Source organism: Podarcis pityusensis (assembly GCF_964106645.2).
Source record: "Podarcis pityusensis genome assembly, chromosome: 8".
Taxonomy (NCBI): domain Eukaryota; kingdom Metazoa; phylum Chordata; class Lepidosauria; order Squamata; family Lacertidae; genus Podarcis; species Podarcis pityusensis.
The window spans coordinates 22,952,547-22,973,520 of NC_138033.1; the positions used below are offsets into that span (position 1 = coordinate 22,952,547).

The 20,974-nt window shown below is 39.9% G+C and overlaps 1 protein-coding gene across 35 annotated transcripts in view; it reads right to left on the bottom strand.

Moving 5' to 3' along the window:
- Window positions 1-20,974, bottom strand: part of EPB41 (erythrocyte membrane protein band 4.1) — a 94,061-nt gene that overhangs the window by 51,274 nt on the left and 21,813 nt on the right. For 29 of the 35 annotated variants that reach the window (XM_081015720.1, XM_081015719.1, XM_081015721.1 and 26 more), the window contains 11 exons: window positions 18,893-19,343; window positions 17,409-17,639; window positions 15,697-15,801; window positions 11,667-11,709; window positions 9,868-9,943; window positions 7,866-8,084; window positions 6,051-6,138; window positions 3,528-3,680; window positions 3,208-3,305; window positions 1,691-1,863; window positions 808-924 (listed from right to left, as the gene is read on the bottom strand). In XM_081015720.1, the coding sequence (XP_080871846.1) occupies window positions 808-924; window positions 1,691-1,863; window positions 3,208-3,305; window positions 3,528-3,680; window positions 6,051-6,138; window positions 7,866-8,084; window positions 9,868-9,943; window positions 11,667-11,709; window positions 15,697-15,801; window positions 17,409-17,639; window positions 18,893-19,339 (1,750 nt within the window). In that variant the 5' untranslated portion in view covers window positions 19,340-19,343. Of the gene's footprint in view, window positions 1-807; window positions 925-1,690; window positions 1,864-3,207; window positions 3,306-3,527; window positions 3,681-6,050; window positions 6,139-7,865; window positions 8,085-9,867; window positions 9,944-11,666; window positions 11,710-15,696; window positions 15,802-17,408; window positions 17,640-18,892; window positions 19,344-20,974 lie in introns of those variants that run through there. The other 6 variants (XM_081015703.1, XM_081015702.1, XM_081015696.1 and 3 more) reach the window with 1 other exon arrangement.

Genomic DNA, 20,974 nt, shown 5'->3' on the forward strand with positions numbered 1-20,974 from the left:
ATACCAATAAGCAGAATGCTCTGACTAGATCCTGTTGATAAGAATATAACAGAATAACATGAAAGGTTAGCGTGAAGAAGCCAAACTGAAAACTAGTTCAAGACCCATTGTAAGAGTCTTTTCATTACGACAGAAATGTGCTCAGCTAACATAGCAAATGCAAATGTATATTAGATGAGAAGCTATGCAGTTTCTAAGAATCAGTTTTTGGGGAAAGTATTATGAAAAATTATATGTCTTTAGAGACACACTTAAGTTTTGGTAAGAAACTTAAGGCCTCATTAACATTAATTCTGAAACAACTGAAAGAAGCAAGTGTGTCCTATACACCTGGGAGAGTTTGAATACAATTTTAGGGTTGCAAATCTATTATTTTCCAGCACAGCAATTACAAAGCTCTCAATCTGAGAATTCAGATGTGGGGTGGTGAGGGGCAAGAGTGGGGTGGAAACAGCTCCATCTCAAGTTCTTTTCTTTCCATTCCATTATGTTGCAATTTGATACAGCATGAGCAAATATTTGTATTTCAGTCACCTGACAATTAATTCAAAGTGCAAAGCATTTTTGCCAGCCCTCTGAAATCTATGCTACAGCTGATGCAAGGGCTTTTATGGAGTGAAGTACAGAAGTGGCCAACTGTGTTCTGACCAATTAAGACATTGTTTTATTTCTTTGAAGGGGAAAAAATGGGTGCCAGAACATACGAAGCATTTCAGATTCAGATAAGGTGTCTCAGCTCATGAAAGGATAGAAAAGGCACCGCAGAGGCAAGAAGAGAGAGAGAATCAGAGCTACCCACAGCGATACCTGGCTTCTCTCGAATTTGTTCCACAGGTTCTGATTCCGGAACCCCAACCAACACCACATCCTCCTGCTTCTCCTCCTCTACGGGTTTGAACTCTATTTTTTGAGAGTCACGTTTAGCTGAAGAAATTGTGTACATGTTACAGAATATTCAGGATATAGTATATATAAAGAGAACATTGTAGATTTTAGTCTGGATATAATTATTGTTTGCTCTTATTCTTTGTTGTTGGTTCTTCAATTTGAGTTTCAGCAGGGCAATGATGGAATGTGGTATTTTGCCTCATTCCAAAATAATTTACAATTTTATCTCAAATGTAGAGCTGTTAGTTATAATTAACAGGATGCATTCAAAGGCACACCATTTAATTTGGTGATAATTTGGGGGTAATATAAAAGCTACCTTTATGAACGTTCAGAATTTTAGAGTCCAGTTCTTACATTAACTCATCAGCTTGGGATTCATTACAAAGCAAGTCCTTCTCATGCCTTTTTCCGTATAACCTTGGACCTAATGTGAAGAGCCTATGTTGTGACTTCTCCTCACACCAGCATCAATGCTCTTAGAAACCGGCTCCTCACATTTCCCAACAGAGAAGGCATGGAGTTGCAGTGGCACCCATGTGTTCAGGATGTGGTAAGAACTGTGTATAAGTTACTGAGTTCTACATTCTTTCTTCCCCTGGGGCATATACCATGGACAACCTTGTAAAACAATTTAATAGATTTTAAAAGAAAACACCACTTGATAAGCTTTAAACGAATATGAGCATCTGAAAACCAAATTAAACTGAAGCTCTGAGCAGAATCTGTAAACAGAAAATCTACAGATTAAGACTGGTATAAGGGGGTCCCTATAACAAAGCAGGGAAGTTTAGATACTCACCGCCATCAAGACTTCTAGAGGCCCGTTTACTCGCTGTCCGTTCAAACTGTGGTGCAGGTCTATCAATCAGGGCACTAGCTTGTCTTGTCTGTGCCTGTGTCCGACCGCTGTATCGGAATTTAGAACCCAGTACCAGGAACCTGCTCTTGGGAATTGCTTCAGTGGATGTTAGCCTAAAATGCATGTGAATATTTCCACATTACTCATCTCTAACCAATAAACCAATAATGACAAGTCAAATAAGATCCAGCGTGGTGGCAATTATTTGCATAAGATAAACCCATAGGAACTTAAACTGTATGAGTTAGACCATGGTGGCCATCACAAACCCAATGGTGTCACCAAGTGCTCCCCCTATATTTCCCCCACATATGAGTACCAGTCACTCATATGAGAAAAATAAACAGCTGCACTTAGGGTAGCAAGCCACGGGGAAAGGCCACAGCTCAGCAGCAGAGCAGATGTTTTGCATGCAGAAGGGCTGGGAGGAACTGCTACCTGAAACCCAGGGGAACCACTTCCAGTCCATGTCAACAATACTGAGGAAGGTAAATCAATAGTCTGCTTCAGTATAACACAGCTTCCTATAATCTTAGCATTACACTGAATGAAGACAATGACTCATCCAAGATGGTTCTGAGAAAGTCATGTGGAGATCTGATCCCAGGTATCCCTGGTTCATCCACCCTACTGCACCACAGTGGTCCTCAGTTAATGAAATCCCTTTATGAGCACTCATTCCTATTACCACATTCTCATTTCTTCATTCTTCCTATGGTAAAAGTTGAATACCTACATTTTATTAGCGTCCCCACCCCCATCGTTCAGCCCTGACACCGAGATCCAGCACCGAGGGCCTTCTGGCGGTTCCCTCACTGCAAGAAGCTAAGTTGCAGGGAACCAGACAGAGGGCCTTCTCGGTAGTGGCACCCACCCTGTGGAATGCCCTCCCGTCAGATGTGAAGGAAATAAGCAGCTATCTTCTCTTTAAAAGACATCTGAAGGCAGCCCTGTTTAGGGAAGTTTTTAATATTTAATGCTGTATTATTTTTAACACTTGATTGGAAGCCACCCAGGGTGGCTGGGGAAACTCAGCCAGATGGGCGGGGTATAAATAATAGAATTATTATTATTATTATTATTATTATTATTATTATGCAATTGCAGATTGATGGCCTTAGCTCAGTGGCAGAACATCACTTTGCGTACAGAAGGTCCCCAGAATGTCCAAGTAGGGCTAAGAAAGACTCTTGCCTAGAACCCTGGAGAGCTGCTGCCAGTCAGTGTAGACAATACTGAGCTAGATGGACCAAGGGTTTGACTAGGTGTAAGGCAGCTTCCTATGTTCCTGTTTTCCTGTCTGAACAATTCTGTGCAAATTAGAGGCTTCCTTCCCAACTCCTGGCAATGTATACCAACAACTGGAATAAAAACTTAACACAGCTTTTACACACACACACACACACACACACACACACACACCATTTGTCAAATTGGATGGGGGGAAAGAAACATACCTGAAAAATGTATGATGCTCAACACAAACTTTCCACAGTTTCTTAGCTGCCCGATAACTAGGAAGCTTGAATCCAATTGTACTTTCATATTGTTCATGCTGCAGAGAGCAACAGTACAGAATAAGTTTCAAACAATGTTCGAGGACAGCCTCACATAAAGTGCATTGTAAGAATCAAGCCAGAAAACAATCATGTTAGACCTCTGTCCACTGCAATACAATCTGGACTATCTGCAGAACAGTTCTTCTGCTCTGTCAAATATTGACAGAAGTCAGATTTTTAAAAAAGGAATGAAAATAGAATATGACTCCATAGCCTACCTCACCAGGTCGAATTTTGATAAAAAAGCTGCTGCGCTTGTAGGAAATCTTCAACACTTTGGGCCAAGGGAAACGGTTGATTCTCAATTTATCTTTGTAGACAAGAAGGCCACTGGAGCAGACTCCCAAAGTAATATCCACACCTTCCAAGTCCTACAAAAGCAGAGTTTGGAACACACTTCACTCGTGTTGGCAAATCCACTTTTCAGCATGCAAAGCACTTGCCCTATATACCCCTTACTCATTTCTCGGGCCCCAGAATTCATAATGAGATCTTCTGTTACTTGATTTTTATGATGCTACTGAATCTGTCTCCCCACTTTTCAAACACTCAACAGCCAGAAATCACTAACTGCTTAAGCATTACTCCCAACATGTATTTGCAGACATGACAACTCTTCTCACTACCTCTTATGTGAAAAACACTCCTCCCTAAGTGTCCTGTACTGCATTATCTTCAAACAATTGATTATCAGGGGGACCTCTGTAGGTCCTGTCACTGAGAATCACTGTCCCAGACGGAAGAGCAATGACAAAAAGGCCATGAGCAAGTTTATTTATAAGTCCTAGGGTAGAAAGAAAATTGTATTTAGGCTATATACACACTACCAGTAACTGACTTTTCTACTCACAAAAATAGAAAGATTCAAGTGGAAATAGAATAGATGAGTGAAAAACTTCCACCCCCGGACAAGCTATTTTTTTTTTGAAGAAACTAGGATACTAGGACACCCAGCAGTCACAGTTGTGCTCTGATTATTTAATGATTGGCTCAGTACAAAAGCAGCAATACTAAAAATCTTTCCAGTCAAGTTTTTATTGACCATCTCATTAAGATTATTCTGCCACACAGTGACAAATTTAGATCTTTTCAGAAAATACAACTCACCTTTCTGAACCAAAGGCTACTCAATGCACAATCAACTACAAAACACCAATTTTAAAAAACTATCTAGCAGCATAATACACACAGGCCAATAAAATACATTTAATATGCTCCATGCCCTATAGCAGGCCTCACAACCTCAAAGCAACTGGGTATGATGGAACATCTCCTGCAGAACTCAAGAGATTCTAGAGCAATGGTGGGTTCTAATGAAACTCCCTCCTTTGGGTAGAGAGTAATGAGGGTGTACAGGCTAGCAATCAAATAAATGTCTACTCAAAAGTAAGCCCCATTCGGTTTAATGGAACTTACTCCTAAGTGTGTACAGGCCTGCAGCTTATGTCTTTGTGAGACAGTCACTCAGATCCACTACAGAATGAAATGTGACAGCAGATTCCATAGGAATGAATTCACCCCAAAGTATCCAAGAGACCCTTATCTATAAACTGAAAGATATACTGATTTGGTTACTATGTGGTTGTAAACATCAAATATATAGCAACCATTTTTAAACGGTCAAGAATGTTATTTCTGAATGAGGTATGAACTCTGTCATCTGTAGGGCAGACACCACATTTTAGGCTGTAAACCCATTCCAAGTATGATTAGATTAACTAGATCACATGAGGAATTCCTTGGCTTCAACCTATGTTGCAATAATCCAAAACTGTCATGACTAGCCATGAACCAGTACCATACAGATAGTTCTCGGAGAACAAACCCAACACCCTATACAGGGGTACCTCGGGTTACATACGCTTCAGGTTACATACGCTTCAGGTTACAGACTCCGCTAACCCAGAAATAGTACCTCGGGTTAAGAACTTTGCTTCAGGATGAGAACAGAAATTGTGCTCCGGCGGCGTGGTAGCAGCAGGAGGCCCCATTAGCTAAAGTGGTGCTTCAGGTTAAGAACTGTTTCAGGTTAAGAACGGACCTCCAGAACGAATTAAGTACTTAACCCAAGGTACCACTGTACATCAAAGATATGGGGGAGGATGCAAGATCCCTTGGAACAAGTGCTAAGGATCACCTGGAAGGAATCTCCAGAGGGAGATTTGCTGAAGAACCATCAGTGTTGTCAGAGGAGGAAGTAAAATCCCACCCCCAGCCCTTGAGAATGCCAGTGCCAAAAGGTCCAAGTCCAGGTTGAAGAGTAACAACACAGCATGTGTCTATGGATCTAGAATAGAGGTCTCATTGAGAGCAAGCAAGACTGAAAACAACAGCTGTGGTCCAGGAGGCCACTGTCCATTTGACCTGGAAACAACATAGGCCTCTGGTTTCTTGAACCTGAACTTAGTCTCCTCTGCCTGCTGTGTTGTATCCTTGCCTGGATTTGACCTGGGACTGTTACCTGCCTTTGTCTATGGATTACAGTATGGTCCTGTGCATAACCTTTGCTTGTTTTGGGCACTGCTGGGACATCATCCCAGCTCTCCTTCGTGAATATCTTGGGAGAAGACTTATATTTCTCTGGACGGGATCCTAGACACTGAGGGGCACCTACTGGAACATGACAAAAACCAAGAACCCTCCCTACTCATGGTATTGAGTAGGAGGGAGAAGATGAAAACCAAGGGCTTTGCACATTAAAAGTAAAAATATTATGATATGAAACAAGTATTTTCTTCTACCTTGGCGTGATGAAGATCAACTCCATACATAGACAGCTTTTTGGCATTCTCAAGAAATTCCAGATCAGCTTGAGCAGGAGTCATACATCTACAGAAATATAATGGAAAATGATACAGCAAGCCCACTATTTGCTTACTTCGCAGGGTGGTTTTGAAAAAATAAATCATTAGGAGATACTACAGTACATGCATTTATCAAAAGAAATTAAAAAATGGATCCTGCAAACCTCTTGTTTTTTTAACCCTTCAGTGAGTTCTTTAGCACTAGAATGGTAACTTTCTAAAATAATTATTATTATTGTCATACAACATCCTAGGAATTATCTATTTGCTACAGATTCTCCAAAAGAGGTTAGCTTGCAAGAATGTGGTTAACAAATTAAACTAGACAAACTAAAGAAGACAGAAACATATGGCCAAAAGGTACAAGAAAAATGTATCTCAGATATGTGTACAATAAAAACATTGGAATAGTCGGTGAGTAAAAAAAAGTTATAAATCAACAAATCAATAACTCAGTTAAGGTTACAAACTTATGCATGGCTTCCTGGGAGTGAACTTCATTTAACACAGTGCCAGTTTCTTGAGTAACCAGGCTTAGAACTAAGCTGCAGCTCTTGAAAATTAAAAGCAAGGGCATATGAAATCACTTAAGGGAAAAGACATGCTAGGGACAAGTAAAGTAAATATGGAGTTATGTGAACTTATGCTCAATATGAGGCTGTTTTCTGTCTTGAACTTTACTAACAAACTTCATCTCAGTGGTACAGCAAGACAGTGCTTCACAGATGCTTTGTTTAAATGTTGAAACCTCCCACCTCCTTTCTAGTCTTGCTGTGTATTCATGGAACAGAAGGACTGGTGTATTTATAGAAGTTATTCCTAACAGTATGAGACGTCTCTTCCAGCCATATGGTGCATTGAGAATTGAGCCACAATCTATTACTGAAAAGAGTTTCAAAATACACTTCAGGGTAACTGTAACAAGTATTGTTATAAAATATTTCTTACCAAGCTCAAGTATCAAAGATGCTTAGAAGTGAGTCTTAAATCACACCCAGTGCGAAATTCCATGTCATTTTTTTAATGTTAATTAAACATAAGTCCAATTGAAGATCCATACACAGGGGTTTGAATAATTCACAACAGTAGCACAATTAAGGGATGCTTCACACATGAAATGTTTTGGACAAAAGATAATCTCCAATTGGGGGGGGGGGCATGTTTGAAGGCCTTGAAAGTATTTTGCAAATGTCTGGAAGCTACTTCACAGAACAGGTTTCAAATACTTGTACTTGTCGTCACACTTGCGCGTTCTTCAACTTTATCTTATTTTTATTTTATTTTTTTGGTGCATGCAACTTAGAACAGGAGAAGCCAATATGGCCCCCTCCAGATGTTGCTGCCAGCATGGCCAGTGGTCAGGAATGGTGGGAGTTGCTGTCCAACAACATCTGGAGGTCACTATACCGACGATCCCTGACTTACAAGAAACAAATCTGCTTCCTGACCCCTGTAGCAGTCTCAATGCTGGTCATCAAACTTAGTTTCTGGGGTACCAATTGTTACTCGGGACCTGAATTTTTGCACCCCTATTCACAGTTTTCTTTTGCACAGATCCTATTTCCCTTTCCTTTAAGGTTATATGAAATTTCTTTTTAGCATATTTATTTTATTATTTCCATTTCTATTCGGCCCCTCATTGATCCAAAATCCCAGGGAGGTTTACAATAAGTATCATAAGCATCAATAAAATGAAGCTAATAACAATGGAAACATTAAAAAGTCATATAAAAATGCTAAATTTAAAATTACCTATAGGTCTTATGTAGTTCCATGACCTTGTCTTCCAGTTCCTTTGTCTGATTTGGGGCCAGCTTGAATTCACTGACATAATCTGGACTATGAAGATCTGGGTCAAAGTCTCCTAGTTCTGACTGGATTGTGTAAGAACCCAGCAAAGCTAATGTAGCAAAGGAGCAAGGAAGCCGTCCAGTGAGAATGTCTTTTCTTAGCTGGAGACACAAATAGTACCTACAAAGGAGGAAAAGAAAGCCTCAGAATGGGGAATTCAAATTCTGATGACAAAACAGTGGACATTGGTGCTGGCTAGCACCACAACAGAGTTCTTCATTAGAAATATGTTAGTGTGCTTCTCGCTTGGAACAGTCTACCCCTACTTTCATATGACTGCAAACTGTACCAGGCCATAAGGACAGGGAACCCACATGAATAAAGTATTGTTTGTCTGTATTTAACATAGACAACAACAATCAGGCGAGGATGCTCATACTACACAATCTGGAACAGGCACTTGGTTATCACTACATAGCATAACACTCAGTCTCTTTTCTCCTCTGTTATTTACAGCTGACTGATAGCAGAAAAATAAAATAAGTTCCTCAACAAGAAAATAACATTGGACCTGTATAATGAGCAAGATCCTATATCCAATAAAATGGAAGATGGGATACAGAAGCCTCTGGGAAGCAGACACTAGGTGTGCAGGGCAGCCAGCACCATATTCTTTTCCCAGGGGTTGATGGGTTCCTCAAGTCCCTGACTGTTGCTCTGTAATTGTGCCTCCTAGCAATGAAACTAGCCTCTCGGGTCTGGGCTGGCCCTTGTACACAAATTACTCCTGTCTAAGAGGTTCCCGATGAATCCTGATTACATCTGGTAGAGATCACTCCTGGAGAGGGAACCCTCTTGAGTTCTGCAGCCAAGCCACCAATCTACTCAGCCTCCTTCTGCTGCCTTTTAGCCACCACGCCATCGCCCGGAAAGTGCAAAATCCAGGGATACTTTCCCTAGCATGGGACATGCACCTGCAGATCCAACAGTGCAGTCAGAGGTATACCACTGAGCACCTGTTCTTTCCAGCACTCATGTGAAAGACTGGATACTATCCATTGTTCATGGCATGTATAGAGCTTAAAGAGGTTTACAGTCTTAAATTTCTCATGCTCACAGCTGCCTTTTTACAGGCCAGTTGTCCCAAATTTTGAAAGTTGTAAGTATGAATGGGTTTGTAAGCAAGTATAAAGAACGGAGTTTGCTTTTTAAAGAAGGTATTACTTTTGCAGGGACACAACCTATTTCCAAGTTCTCTAAAATGCTCCACTGAGTTCCCTTATTACCAGACATTAAGTCTGTCATGTTACTAAGTTGACAAGCATTGTAATAACTGTTTGAATTTAGGATTCCCTATCGTTAGTTCTACATACTTATACGCAGGGTTGTAATTTTTTACTGATTTTACTGTTTTATCTTTCATGAGCAATTTTGAGGGGGGGTTACAATCAAGTAGTGTATAAATTTTATGAACTAAATAAATAATAAATATTCGAAAACATCATATCACAAACAGCTTTTCAAACATCTTTCTTTTCCCAAAGCTGTTTGTCATGCGTCATAACGTAGCTTGTCAAACAGAAATGCAAGTTTAAGAGTCCTTAGACTTGTAGAACTAAGCACACAGTTCTCTGAATCCTGATAAGTGCAGTCGTACCTCCGTTTACGTAACCCTCTGGTTATGTAAACTTCGGGATGCACGTGCAGCAAACCCATAAATATTTTACTGGGTTTTGCCGCACACGCATGCGAAGAAGTGGTCCTCAGGTTGTGGAAACCTCGGGATCCGACCAGACCTCTGGAACGGATCCCATCCGCAACCGGAGGTACCACTGTATTTATCAATTTTTTTTTAATCTTATAATTTCATTCATTATTTGTCACAATTATATCCTGCCTCCCATTACCCTTTCCTAAATTACAATATTACTTGATTGTTAGCTTTCCTAAGAGCACTACAGACCTTGTTATGTCCTCTGTCAGCTGTGCTGGATCTGGAGGATAAAACTTGACATTGAAAGTGAAATTCCATGGGCCTCCTGCAATTAAAACCAGATTTGTTGTGAATTTTCCTTTATAATATTGCTTTCAAGTAATATTAAATACTGCAATATAGTTATGAGATAAAAATAAACACAATGAATATGACATTGTCCCACGGTATGTCTCACCTTCAACAAAACAATGGTTCCCTGACATCCTTGGGATCTCCAGGTAGGACTGGGAAAGACTCCTGTCTGAAAACTTGATGAGCCACTGCTAGCTGGCATAGACAAAAGCTAGATGAACTAGGTGGACTAATGGTCTGACTCAGTGTAAGACCATTCTATGTGTTCCTCTAGTGCAGGGGTCACCAACATGGTACCTACAGACACACCTGCAGAACTCCCTTGGCACCCATAGGTTGTCCTCCCCCTGCTGAAATAAGTCTTGAAAGAAACATTCTATTGTAGCCAATAGAAGAGTTGCTTAGTTGCAGTGTGTATGTGTGTGTGTTGCTCATAACAGTTTCTCCAGTTTGCAAATGTACACATGGACCCAAAGAGGTTGATAACCCCTGCTCTAGTAGATCCTGGCCCGTAACCATGAGGGCTTTTCAGTAGTGGCTCCTCCACATAAATGGAACTTGCTCCACACTGACACAAGGAAATATGAATCTCTTCTGTGAAATTTTTAACAGTGGTTTAGATTAATTTGATGAATTTTCCCCTGCTGTGCTACATTATGATTTTTTATGTTCCAGCTATAATTTGGTATAGTTTTTATTAAATTTGTATTTGCTTCATTTCTGTACGCTACCCTATGATTGTAAACAAAAACAAATGCAGCAAGTTTGCGTGTCAAGACCCCGAGGCCACCCCCTCATTGATGAATGAGACACAAGGACACAGATATTAAGTTAATGTTATTGGGCAAATCTAGGCCACAATTTTATTGGTTACAGAATGTGAGCGGTATTGGCTTAGGCATTGGAATTGATCCGACTATATCTGACTCCTGCCTGTCATGCAGGGAGTCCTGTAAGGGTCAAACACCAGTAGGGGGAGCTCAATGAAGCCCCCCCCCCCCCCCAGCCAGCAGATTGGCTGGCTGGATCTATGACGCGGCTGGGACCTCCAGGTGACGAGGGACTTTGTCCCTGCCCCCAGAGGGGAGTGGGTGGCCACGTGGTCCACTGCTAGTCCTCCCCACTGGGAACTGGAGCAGATTTATCATCCCAAAATAAAGAAAAGTTAAATCAGTGGTGGGTAACATCCAGTCTACAGATCTAATCAGGCCTACCAAACCTCTCAGTTTAGCCCATCAGGCCATATTGGGTGGACCACACCCAGCTATCACTCACCAGACATCAAATGTAGGGAGTGCACACCTGATTTTTCCTTTGCAGCAGTGGCTTTCATTTGGCACTGTTCAAATTTGGTGCTGGATGCAAGCTGTGTTGACAATGGGTGTTTTAACCAGAAGTGACTTGCAAGTCCACCCTTAATTTTCAATGATGTTGCTATATTCTAAATTTAAACAATTCCTACTTTAAAAAACATAACCTATACAAACTGTCCTCCTGCAGAAAAGCAACAGTTTTATTAAAAGAAAAACTACATAATATGGAAAACAGAGGACTTGCACTCTGTTTAAATTTGTCCTGATCTATTCTATCACCCTTACATGAACTCCAGCAATGCTGAGTGCTTCTTTTGATTGCATGCCAAGGCTATAAATATCTACCATTTCTTTTATAAAAAACAGACTTGAGCCACTTACCATGAACTTGTTTTTTTATCTCTTTGGCAGCATCCAACCATGTCTGCAAGAAAACAGTAGCAATTAGTCATATAGAGTCTGACAACAGTTGCAAAGAATATGGCCTGAAAATGTACTGTCACTGAGTTAAGTAGCAGCCATCACTGGATGCCAATTGGGTTATCTTAGATTGCAAAAACACTGCATATAGGATTAATTAAAATTTGATCTTTGGGGGCACTGACATAATCAATAGATTAGGCATTTAACTATGGACAAGCAGCCGTGGTTTTATTTAGGCACAGTTAATTTTACTCTGACAGCCAGACTACAACAAACATTAAATGTGGGTTTGCAATTAACATGCATGGTTTTTTAAAAATGGTTATTCAAAGCCACTTGGGGACTGATGATTATTGGGATTGTAGCAGGCGGGGATGATAATCTAATCCTTTCTTCCCATGCTGTAGCCATGAACAAAAAAACCCTCTCCTCTGAAGTTGCTATGTGCATTGGAAGGAAATCTCTCATTGCCACCAAAGGAAAATTTCCTCCAGATACAAATACAACTTCAGAGGAGTGGTTCTATCAGGACCACAAGCAGGAGATGAAAGGGTTAAACTCCCCAACCACCACCATCTGTAGCAATCCGGACAATTACCAGTGAAATGGATGGTGCCATTTTTGCTTCACATTGAGTTATTATATAGTATTTGGAAAAACTCATTACATAAAAGACACAGAGCTCTAGTCCATGAAAACATAGATATACCTATGCTTTTGATGAATAAAAACTAGCCTAAATCACCCCCTGGCAATAATAAAAAGTGGCAAATTAAAACAAATTAAGAGCCAGCGGAACCCAAACCTTACAAAATAAAACGTATTTATTTGGCAAGGAAACGTAGATAAGATGTTGCCCAGCAGGCCTCCCTAGGAAGAAAAACAAAACTATCTTTCCATTGCCAGCATTTGGAAGTTCCCAGTTCAGTCACTAAGCTTACTATTCTATGGCTGGCAACTGAAACTGGGTGCACATCTGGTCTTGCTGGCTCACAACCATAATATTTCACTAATATGAACTCATACAGTAATCTTGAAGATTGACATATATTAATAATCTCTTACAAGATGCTTGGTGGGGCTCCAAGTGGTTCAAATTTCTCTGAATTTGCCTCACTTAAACAGGTTACTGACAGAATGTGAGTTCAAAGTTATTTCTGCCATACTACAGCATTAGGCAAGTTAGTAATTAGGAAAATGAACATCCATGCAGCTGTAATTGCTTCTGGAAAGTGTCATCAAAAAAACCCCTTAACTCAAAATAACTTTTAGGAACCAGTTATTCCCACATGGTGTCTGCATAGAAAGCCATGGTTAATGGTTTATCGTGAACACACAGCCCACTCCCATTTTGCTCCTTGCCAGTGATCAGGAGCAACAACTATGACTCTTGGCTTAGTGTTGCATCCAAACAGGAATCAAGGTTTGTATCGTTAAAACGAACTATCATTAGCAAGTCAAGATGAAACCTTGGCTTCGGACCTTGGTTGGTTTGGAGTGAAACAAATCACAATCCCTGGTTCAGATGTAGCGCTTGTGATGTAGCGCTTGTGATATAGCACTTGTGATATTTTTGCTCCTGCTAGTTAACCGGGGGGGGGGGGGGAGAGAGAGAGAGAGAAAGAAAAGAAAGAGAGAAAGAGAGAAAGAGAGAGAGAGAGAGAGATGGGGACGGGAAGAGATCAAAGCAGGAACGATTTGCATATTCATGGTAAACCATTAATTGTGGTTTACCACTATGTGTCGAAGTAGCCAATTTGTCAGCTGCAAAGTTTATGCTACTTCAAGTGCTTTTCTGGTCACCATTAAAAAAAACAGCCTTGATTTTGTGATTACAACATAATATGGCAGTTCGGTGGACTGCTTATTTAATTGGGCCATACTTTTACATGTCCCTGTAAAACCTTGGGCACATCTTATGACTGTGAGTTCTTATACCACAAATCTGTGCTCAGACTACACAATAAGCCAAAACATGGTTTAACTGCTACACCAAGGGGAGGTGGAACAGTGAGAAGCAAAATGGGTGTGATCCCTGGGAGCCAGAGTGCATTCATGCTAAGCCATAGTTTGGCTTAGCATTATGTAGGATGCAGCCTTGCTGTCTTTAGAAAACACTTTCGTTTCTTCTGCCTATATTGTAGTTTGTTCAAATAGTGTAAATATAGTAAATACATTAATAGTGCAATCCTATAAATGCCTGATCAGAATTTAGTCTTACTGAGTTCAGCTGGAATGACTTCCCAGTTGTTATTATTATAAAGAATTTAGCCTCTGCAAATCAGTCACTCAAAACTGCTAAGCGTTTACATTTTGATAATAGCACTTTGGCTCTCAATACCAGGCAGTACAATATTCCAGTACTGTGTACAGAAACTAGAATGAGGTTACCTGTTTCATTTTCACGTGACTTAAGCAGGATTTAGAAATCAGGTCTAGTGAGGTGAAAGAATAGCCTACTTATCCCTTAAGCTCATCTTTCTTAGCCCACAACATTTTACTCTACATGTAATTGGTACAGTTATGGTTAGGTTTAATATGAAGTACTTTGCCATCATTCTAATTGAATGAAGTGTTACAGAATCCACGCAACTGAGCACAAAGGCCATTCATATTTACTGTTGCGGATCTGCAATTTTGCAAGCCAGGCAATTTTTTTTAGAACATGCAAATGCTTATGCTGCAACTGTTGGCTTTGCACAGCAATAAAAAATAAAAAATCCAAACACGGCCATACAGTATCTGAATGCAATCATGCATTCATAAAACTCATTCTGTCTGACTTAATCAAAAAGACAATGAGGAGTCTAAGTAATTAATGATACATTTATCCTTTTATTATGTCAGGAATCAGTGGGAAATAATGCTCTCTTACAGGAAAGCATTAAGTTCTACAGAAACTCTTCCAGTGCTTCAAAGATAAACTATTAACTTTTGCTCTCTGGATCACAGTGTGGGGGGGAAATCCCTTTCTTGGAAATAAATTATTTCTCACATGCAAGAACAAAAGATGTTATTGCTGCACACAGTACTATATACATATATACTATAAGCTCATTAGAGTTGCACATGGAGCTGTTGCATACCTGCCTACAATTCCCGTATTTGTTCAAATGACCAACAAGAACTACCCATTAATATATGCCTTCTGTCATTGACAAAGGGGCATGGAGAGAATGGAAGTAAGAAGTGTTGTCCTCAGTGTTCACTTCAAGTGCAGGAATCAATCTAAGATCCACCTGCAGACTTCTACATTTTGCCAGCAACATCAAGCTCACAGGTAAAGTAAATGGGTCCTATAATTCCTTTATTTGTACTCATTAGATCTGTGGTGATATACATAAATTGATCCAAGATTGCCATGAAAAAGACATTTTGATTAGTCATAATACAGCCATCTTCAACAATAGGTGCTCTCTTCCAGGAGTCTATCTATGGGCTGTGTGTCTCTTGGATATCCCAGAATATTCTGTTTAAAGAGTTATCTACATCTTAACCATAATATTTCCTACTCCATTTGCAACACAATAGGGCATCTAGTTTTAATGCCATCTTTCAGCATTGATTGGATCAAAATCTCCAAGTGACATTAAATTCTACAGCACAGGCTTAATTGGATAAGAATGAACAATGTAGAATGCCTCCACAAAAGATGTCTCTCCTCCCACTTCAAGTACAGCTTTGCCCTGCAGAGGCATTTCCAAAACAGTTGGAGAGAGATGCTGTCCACGGTACTGATTGTCAAGAAAATCCTTTATGTGTGGAGCATTACATGGTTTCTGCATATTTTAGCACCTTTCAGTGTTAAAGCTACCTTGTGCAAACTTCCATCAGTATGAAGTCAGACTAGAGAAGTAGGTATTACCTTTATTTTCAATATGCATTTCAAAGTTTTATTCCTGTTTTCCCAATACAATTTCTTCTTTAATTAAATGCTTTAACATACAATCCTAAGCAGGTCAACTCTCTGTTTTTGCATTCTACTTACCTTGGAGCTTGGGGTATCCCAGATGGCCAGTCCAAAGTAGTCTTCTTCCAAAAGATTGAGGTGATCACATACTTTCTTAAGAAGATCTTGCCCTTTGGCATGTTTCTGCACATGAACACAAATCTGTCATATGTGGTCACTTTTGTTTTGTGCATTCTAATATTCACATCCACAAGGTTATTGTATACAGTATGTCTACCTTCCTTAGGCATTGACTTGAACGTCATTAGCCCTTAAAACAAACACTGATCACTTTTAGATTGTTTCATTAAGATGGTTCACTTGGATGCAAAGAGAAAAAGGGTATTTTGGCAGAAAAGAGACCTCATGCCACTCAGAAAAATATCTAGGAAATTCCTTCCATTTCAGGAACCATTACTTTAGCAAATGCAGGTTCCCCAAACCATAGTTACTGTGGTGATGCAAATGCAGGAGGAAAGGAAGCCTTTCCTCCCTAATTAGTCTTGCTTCTGGTTTTGAATGGTTGGTGGGAAGGGAATGAAGCACTAATGAGTATCTCCAGCAAAGTGTACATATACTTACTTGCCTTATAAAAGCAAAACAGAATTGAGAACCTAATGGTCCCCTTGTAACATCTGTTCTGTTTGACTAGTCAGCTCTTCTCTTAGAAAGTAGAAGGTCCTCAAATTCCTGTTCATATTTATTTGCTATGGTCGAAAGTAAGATGCAGGTTTGTGGTGAGGGAGTAGTTCAACTTAACCAGGTAACAGGCAGGTGAAAAAACAGCCTGTTTAATCTAAACAGCAGTTCTCTAGAAGTTTGTACATGTGTGTTTGGCTAAGAGCCAAACCAATAATGTCCCCTGGAGCCCCAAACACATAAATCAGCAAAGCAACATTCTTTGTTTGCCAAGGCTTGAATTTCTATGCTCCAACAATGCCTTGCCCTCAGCTAACAGACCCCATTAAAAATACTCTAAATAGCTGCTTTATACTATCAGAACATTGTCTATTTTGGTTAGGAACAGTTCTCCAGGATTTCAAACTGGGTTCCTTTACTCAAAGACACTGGAGAGTGAACATGGGACCTTATGCAAGGTTAGCATGTGTTCTGCTGCTGAACTATGGCTTCTTACCACATGCAGCAGCATGTCCAGTAGCTTCTACATCATTGCAAGAAGCTAAACCCCCTTCTACGCTCTGCACACAGGATGAAGATCTAAAGTTTATAAACACCACTCTCACGTAAAGCCACTGCTGTATTAGCAGGCAGAAGCTAATCTTATGCAATAGTAATAGTATCATTAGTGTTGTACATGGATGAACTGACCTAATTATACAGGATCATTTAAGGTAACTGTTTTGCTCAAGCAGTCATGAAAACCCAGCTAAGATACGTATCTGCCCTGAGATTTAACTAGGGAACCTGAGATCATCTTATGGAGAAGGAGAGACTGTGATGCATCTTGACACTTGAACCCTTTCAATTTCACTCTGTAAAATTCTATTATTGTTATTATTATTATTAGTAGTAGTAGTAGTAGCAGCAGTAGTAGTGTTCCTGATAATGTCCTCAAATCAAGTGGGCCAAAAGTCCAAACAAAATACTGCTACTTTTATCGTCTTCTAGACATTACTAAAGCAATTTATCTTAAACCTGCAAATTGTATTCTTTAAACTATATTAATAAATTCTGATAGTGTTAAAATCATTTTTCTTTTTAATAATAAAAATAGATAAAGATATGCTTACATCCAGGGAACACTCAAAAATTGTGTCATCCAGCAAAATAATCTTGCAGTGCATGTTGTTTCTGGGCCTTCTGGCTGTTTTCTGAGAACCTTTTAATTCTTTCTCTGCTTTCACCTTGGTATTCTCCTTTTTTTCGTCCACCTGCTCCCCCTGCTCTCCTTCTTCTTTAATTTCAAGATCTCTATTTTCTGGATCTTGATCTTGATCTTCTCTCCTATCTTCCTGAGCAGGCTGAAATTAATGGATAAAAGTTAGCAATTTTGAACCAAAACACAAAAGTGGGTCTATTCTGAGAAAAACATAAATGTTTACAACCCATAGAAAAAAATAGGGCATAGCCACAAGGAGAAGTTGAGAAGGTTCTGCTTCCATTTTAGTACTTTAGTCCTTCTGTTTTAGTGGGGGACAAGCTAGGTTCATAAGCCATAGTTTTCTCTAAGCATACTGTACATGGCCATGACTTCCAAAACTAGCAAACTACAGTTAGCACCTTGCTTCCATGTTTTAATTTGCAACCACAGTTTAAAGGATTGGAGACAATTCTAGCCACAGTTTGACAATTCATATACGTTAGAGAAAACCAAGAGATGTTAGGGGTTATTAGCATACAATAGGGGAAGAAGGTGCATAAAGGTCTACAGGATATTCACAAGCCTCCAGACCATGGTTTGGAGGACTGGGGTTGTTGTTTTGCAAGCCTTCAAAAGCTTCTTTAATGCTTTTTATATTTTTGAAATTCATACATATAATTGGAATTCGGGAAAGAGCATAAAATGTCAAAAGTTGGTTATATAGGTAATGTTGTATAAATTTTCTTTTATGAAGCTGCTTTGAGATTTTTGATTAAGTGGTATATAAATCTAACAAAATAAATAATTATATAAACTAGAGCCTGCTGAAGTGCTTATCTTAATCTTTGGAACGTATTACAATTTCCAATAGATTAAACCTCTTACCAATTAGATACTAAAGGTTGTATCTAACATTAGCCATATTAGATAGACCCACTGAAATTAATGAACATGACTAACTTGGGTTCATTAATTTCAATGGATTTACTTCAAGTAGAACTTACCTGGATACAACTCTGAGGCTGCAGTTCTAGTCACATTTACTTATTAAAGTCACAAGTGTACGAGCAGGCTGCACACGTCAGCATGTTCTTGAATGTCTATTAATCAAGTTAAAGGTAAAGGTACCCCTGACCATTAGGTCCAGTTATGGACAACTCTGGGGTTGAGGCGCTCATCTTGCTCTATAGGCCGAGGGAGCTGGCGTTTGTCTGCAGACAGCTTTCGGGTCATGTGGCCAGCATGACTAAGCCGCTTCTGGCAAACCAGAGTAGCGCATGGAAACACCATTCACCTTCCCACCAGAGTGGTACCTATTTATCTACTTGCACTTGACGTGCTTTCGAGCTGCTAGGTGGGCAGGAGCTGGGACCGAACAACGGGAGACAGAAAACTAGTTTGTGTGATATTTACCTGTGTTTCTGCACTGCTCAATGAGTGAAGATCTAAAGATGGGTCAGTCCTGAGCTCAGGTTCAGGAGCTGCTATTGGGGCTTTCAGCAGAATCTCCTCATTGAGATCGAGGTCTGTCTCTTCCTGGGCTCCTTCACCAAGTTCCTTTGTTTCTACCTCGTTACCTTCTTCCTCAGAGACCTGAGATTTGGGCCTCTTGAGGAATGATGAAAACAGGCGTGACAGGCCCCGACTTTCAGAAGTGCGCTCTTTGTTCTTGCTCTGGTCCTCTCGTGTAGGCGTGTCACCATTGGATGCTTTTAGCTTCTTCTTTGACTGATTATCCCCCTCAGGTGCTTTTTCCAAGAAAGCTTCCTGTGTTCCTGTTTCAGCAGCTACCTCCTCCTCTTTTGGCGGCTGCTGCTTGGGAGTCTCAGCCTCTGCCACTAAACTCTTTTCAGTTGTCATGTTTCTGTTGACAGAAATGTATAAGAAACTTAACTGAATAAATGCTATGTGATCGCAAAACCACTGCAAACTGATCACAAAGCTCCAAAGGTAACAAGGACCACTTATAGGGTGCTCCTGGTGTCCGCTTATCGAAGCTGCAATTATTAATGGGAGCAGCAATTCTTGTTGTTAGAAACTATTTTCACATACAAGTATAGCCTTGCATGCAAGTGCACATTGTTATGCTATATAAACATCTAGCTAGTTTTGTTACTTCAAGAATGTCTAGAATTATCATTCGCAATTATGATCACAGAAGGAGCACAAAGACAGATGACCAAATCTGCCAATCTGGGTGCTAAATTACAATCAACAGCACATAAACTGTGTGAAATAAATAAATAAAATGTTGTCATCTTAGAAATCAATATTAGAATGCCGGTATCAGAACTAGCCTACTGCACAGGTATTTGTTGTTGTGGAACTGTTCTTGCCAAATGCTCAGGGACTCAGAGCTCTCAGAGAGCATTCACACTACCTCAAACACACTATCGACTATACTGCATTGTCCCTCTCCTAAGACAGAACAAATGCAGTTCCACAGAAGTGAATAACCTTTCTGGTCCAGTAGGCCAGACCCTTAACTGTCCCCATCCTGAAGGCCAAGTCTGACAGGTGGGTAGGCGTGACAATCACCTGTTCATCACTATTTCACTGCAAACATTCCCCACAAGTAATTGATGGCACATTACAACCCTAGTTAAATTCAAATATTGGTAGAGAAGAGTTTTTGAACCTCTTTATACTTTCATCCAAAATGCAGGGGGCATCAGCATGGTGCAGGTGCACACGTGCCTGCGGAGGCCTTTCCTGGCAACAACAGAGTCACACACCTCTCCCAAAATAGACTTAAAACAAGAATTCTTTTGCAGCAAATAGAACAGGATACAGTATGTGTCTAGTTACAGGTTGTGTATATGCTTTGTGGTTTTTTGAAACAAGTGATACATAAATTTTATGAAACAAAAAAATAGAAATAATAAATTAGTTTCTGGGCCTGAAAATGGTGCCAATCTGCCCAAATGCATTGTGACTGATCAGAGTAATTTGTCCAAATTTTGGTGACCTGTTTGAAAAGTGGCCACCCCTAATTTTTATCTATAGGCTGATTCAGACATAACCTGGGTCATACAATAACGCTGATCCAGTAAACTATGTATTAGCAGATCAGGAGCAAAAGGTTTGCTTGAACATTACTTCCTCAGGCCTCAGTTTTCCTAGTTTCTGAAACCATAACACATAATATAAAAGTCTCTTCAGCTCCTGTTATTTTGTTTACATAGATTTCTACCCTATCCTAAGGACATCCAGTGAATTTCATAAATTTGAACCCAGACCTCCAAATCCAACAGTATATTAATTCAAAAGCTAGTGTCATGCTCTATAGAATTTCATGCAATAACATTTCCAGAGGTTAAGTGAAAAACACACTTTTGTTGCAAAATCATCTATAACTTTGAGCAATTTGACTTGATCCAGACACACTAAACAGCTGAAATCTGCCATTCTGCTTGTGCAAGGCTATCCTTGCATTTCAAGAGAGCAGGGGAAGAGTGCATCTTTCACATTTCTGAAGTGAATGTTTTCTGTTAT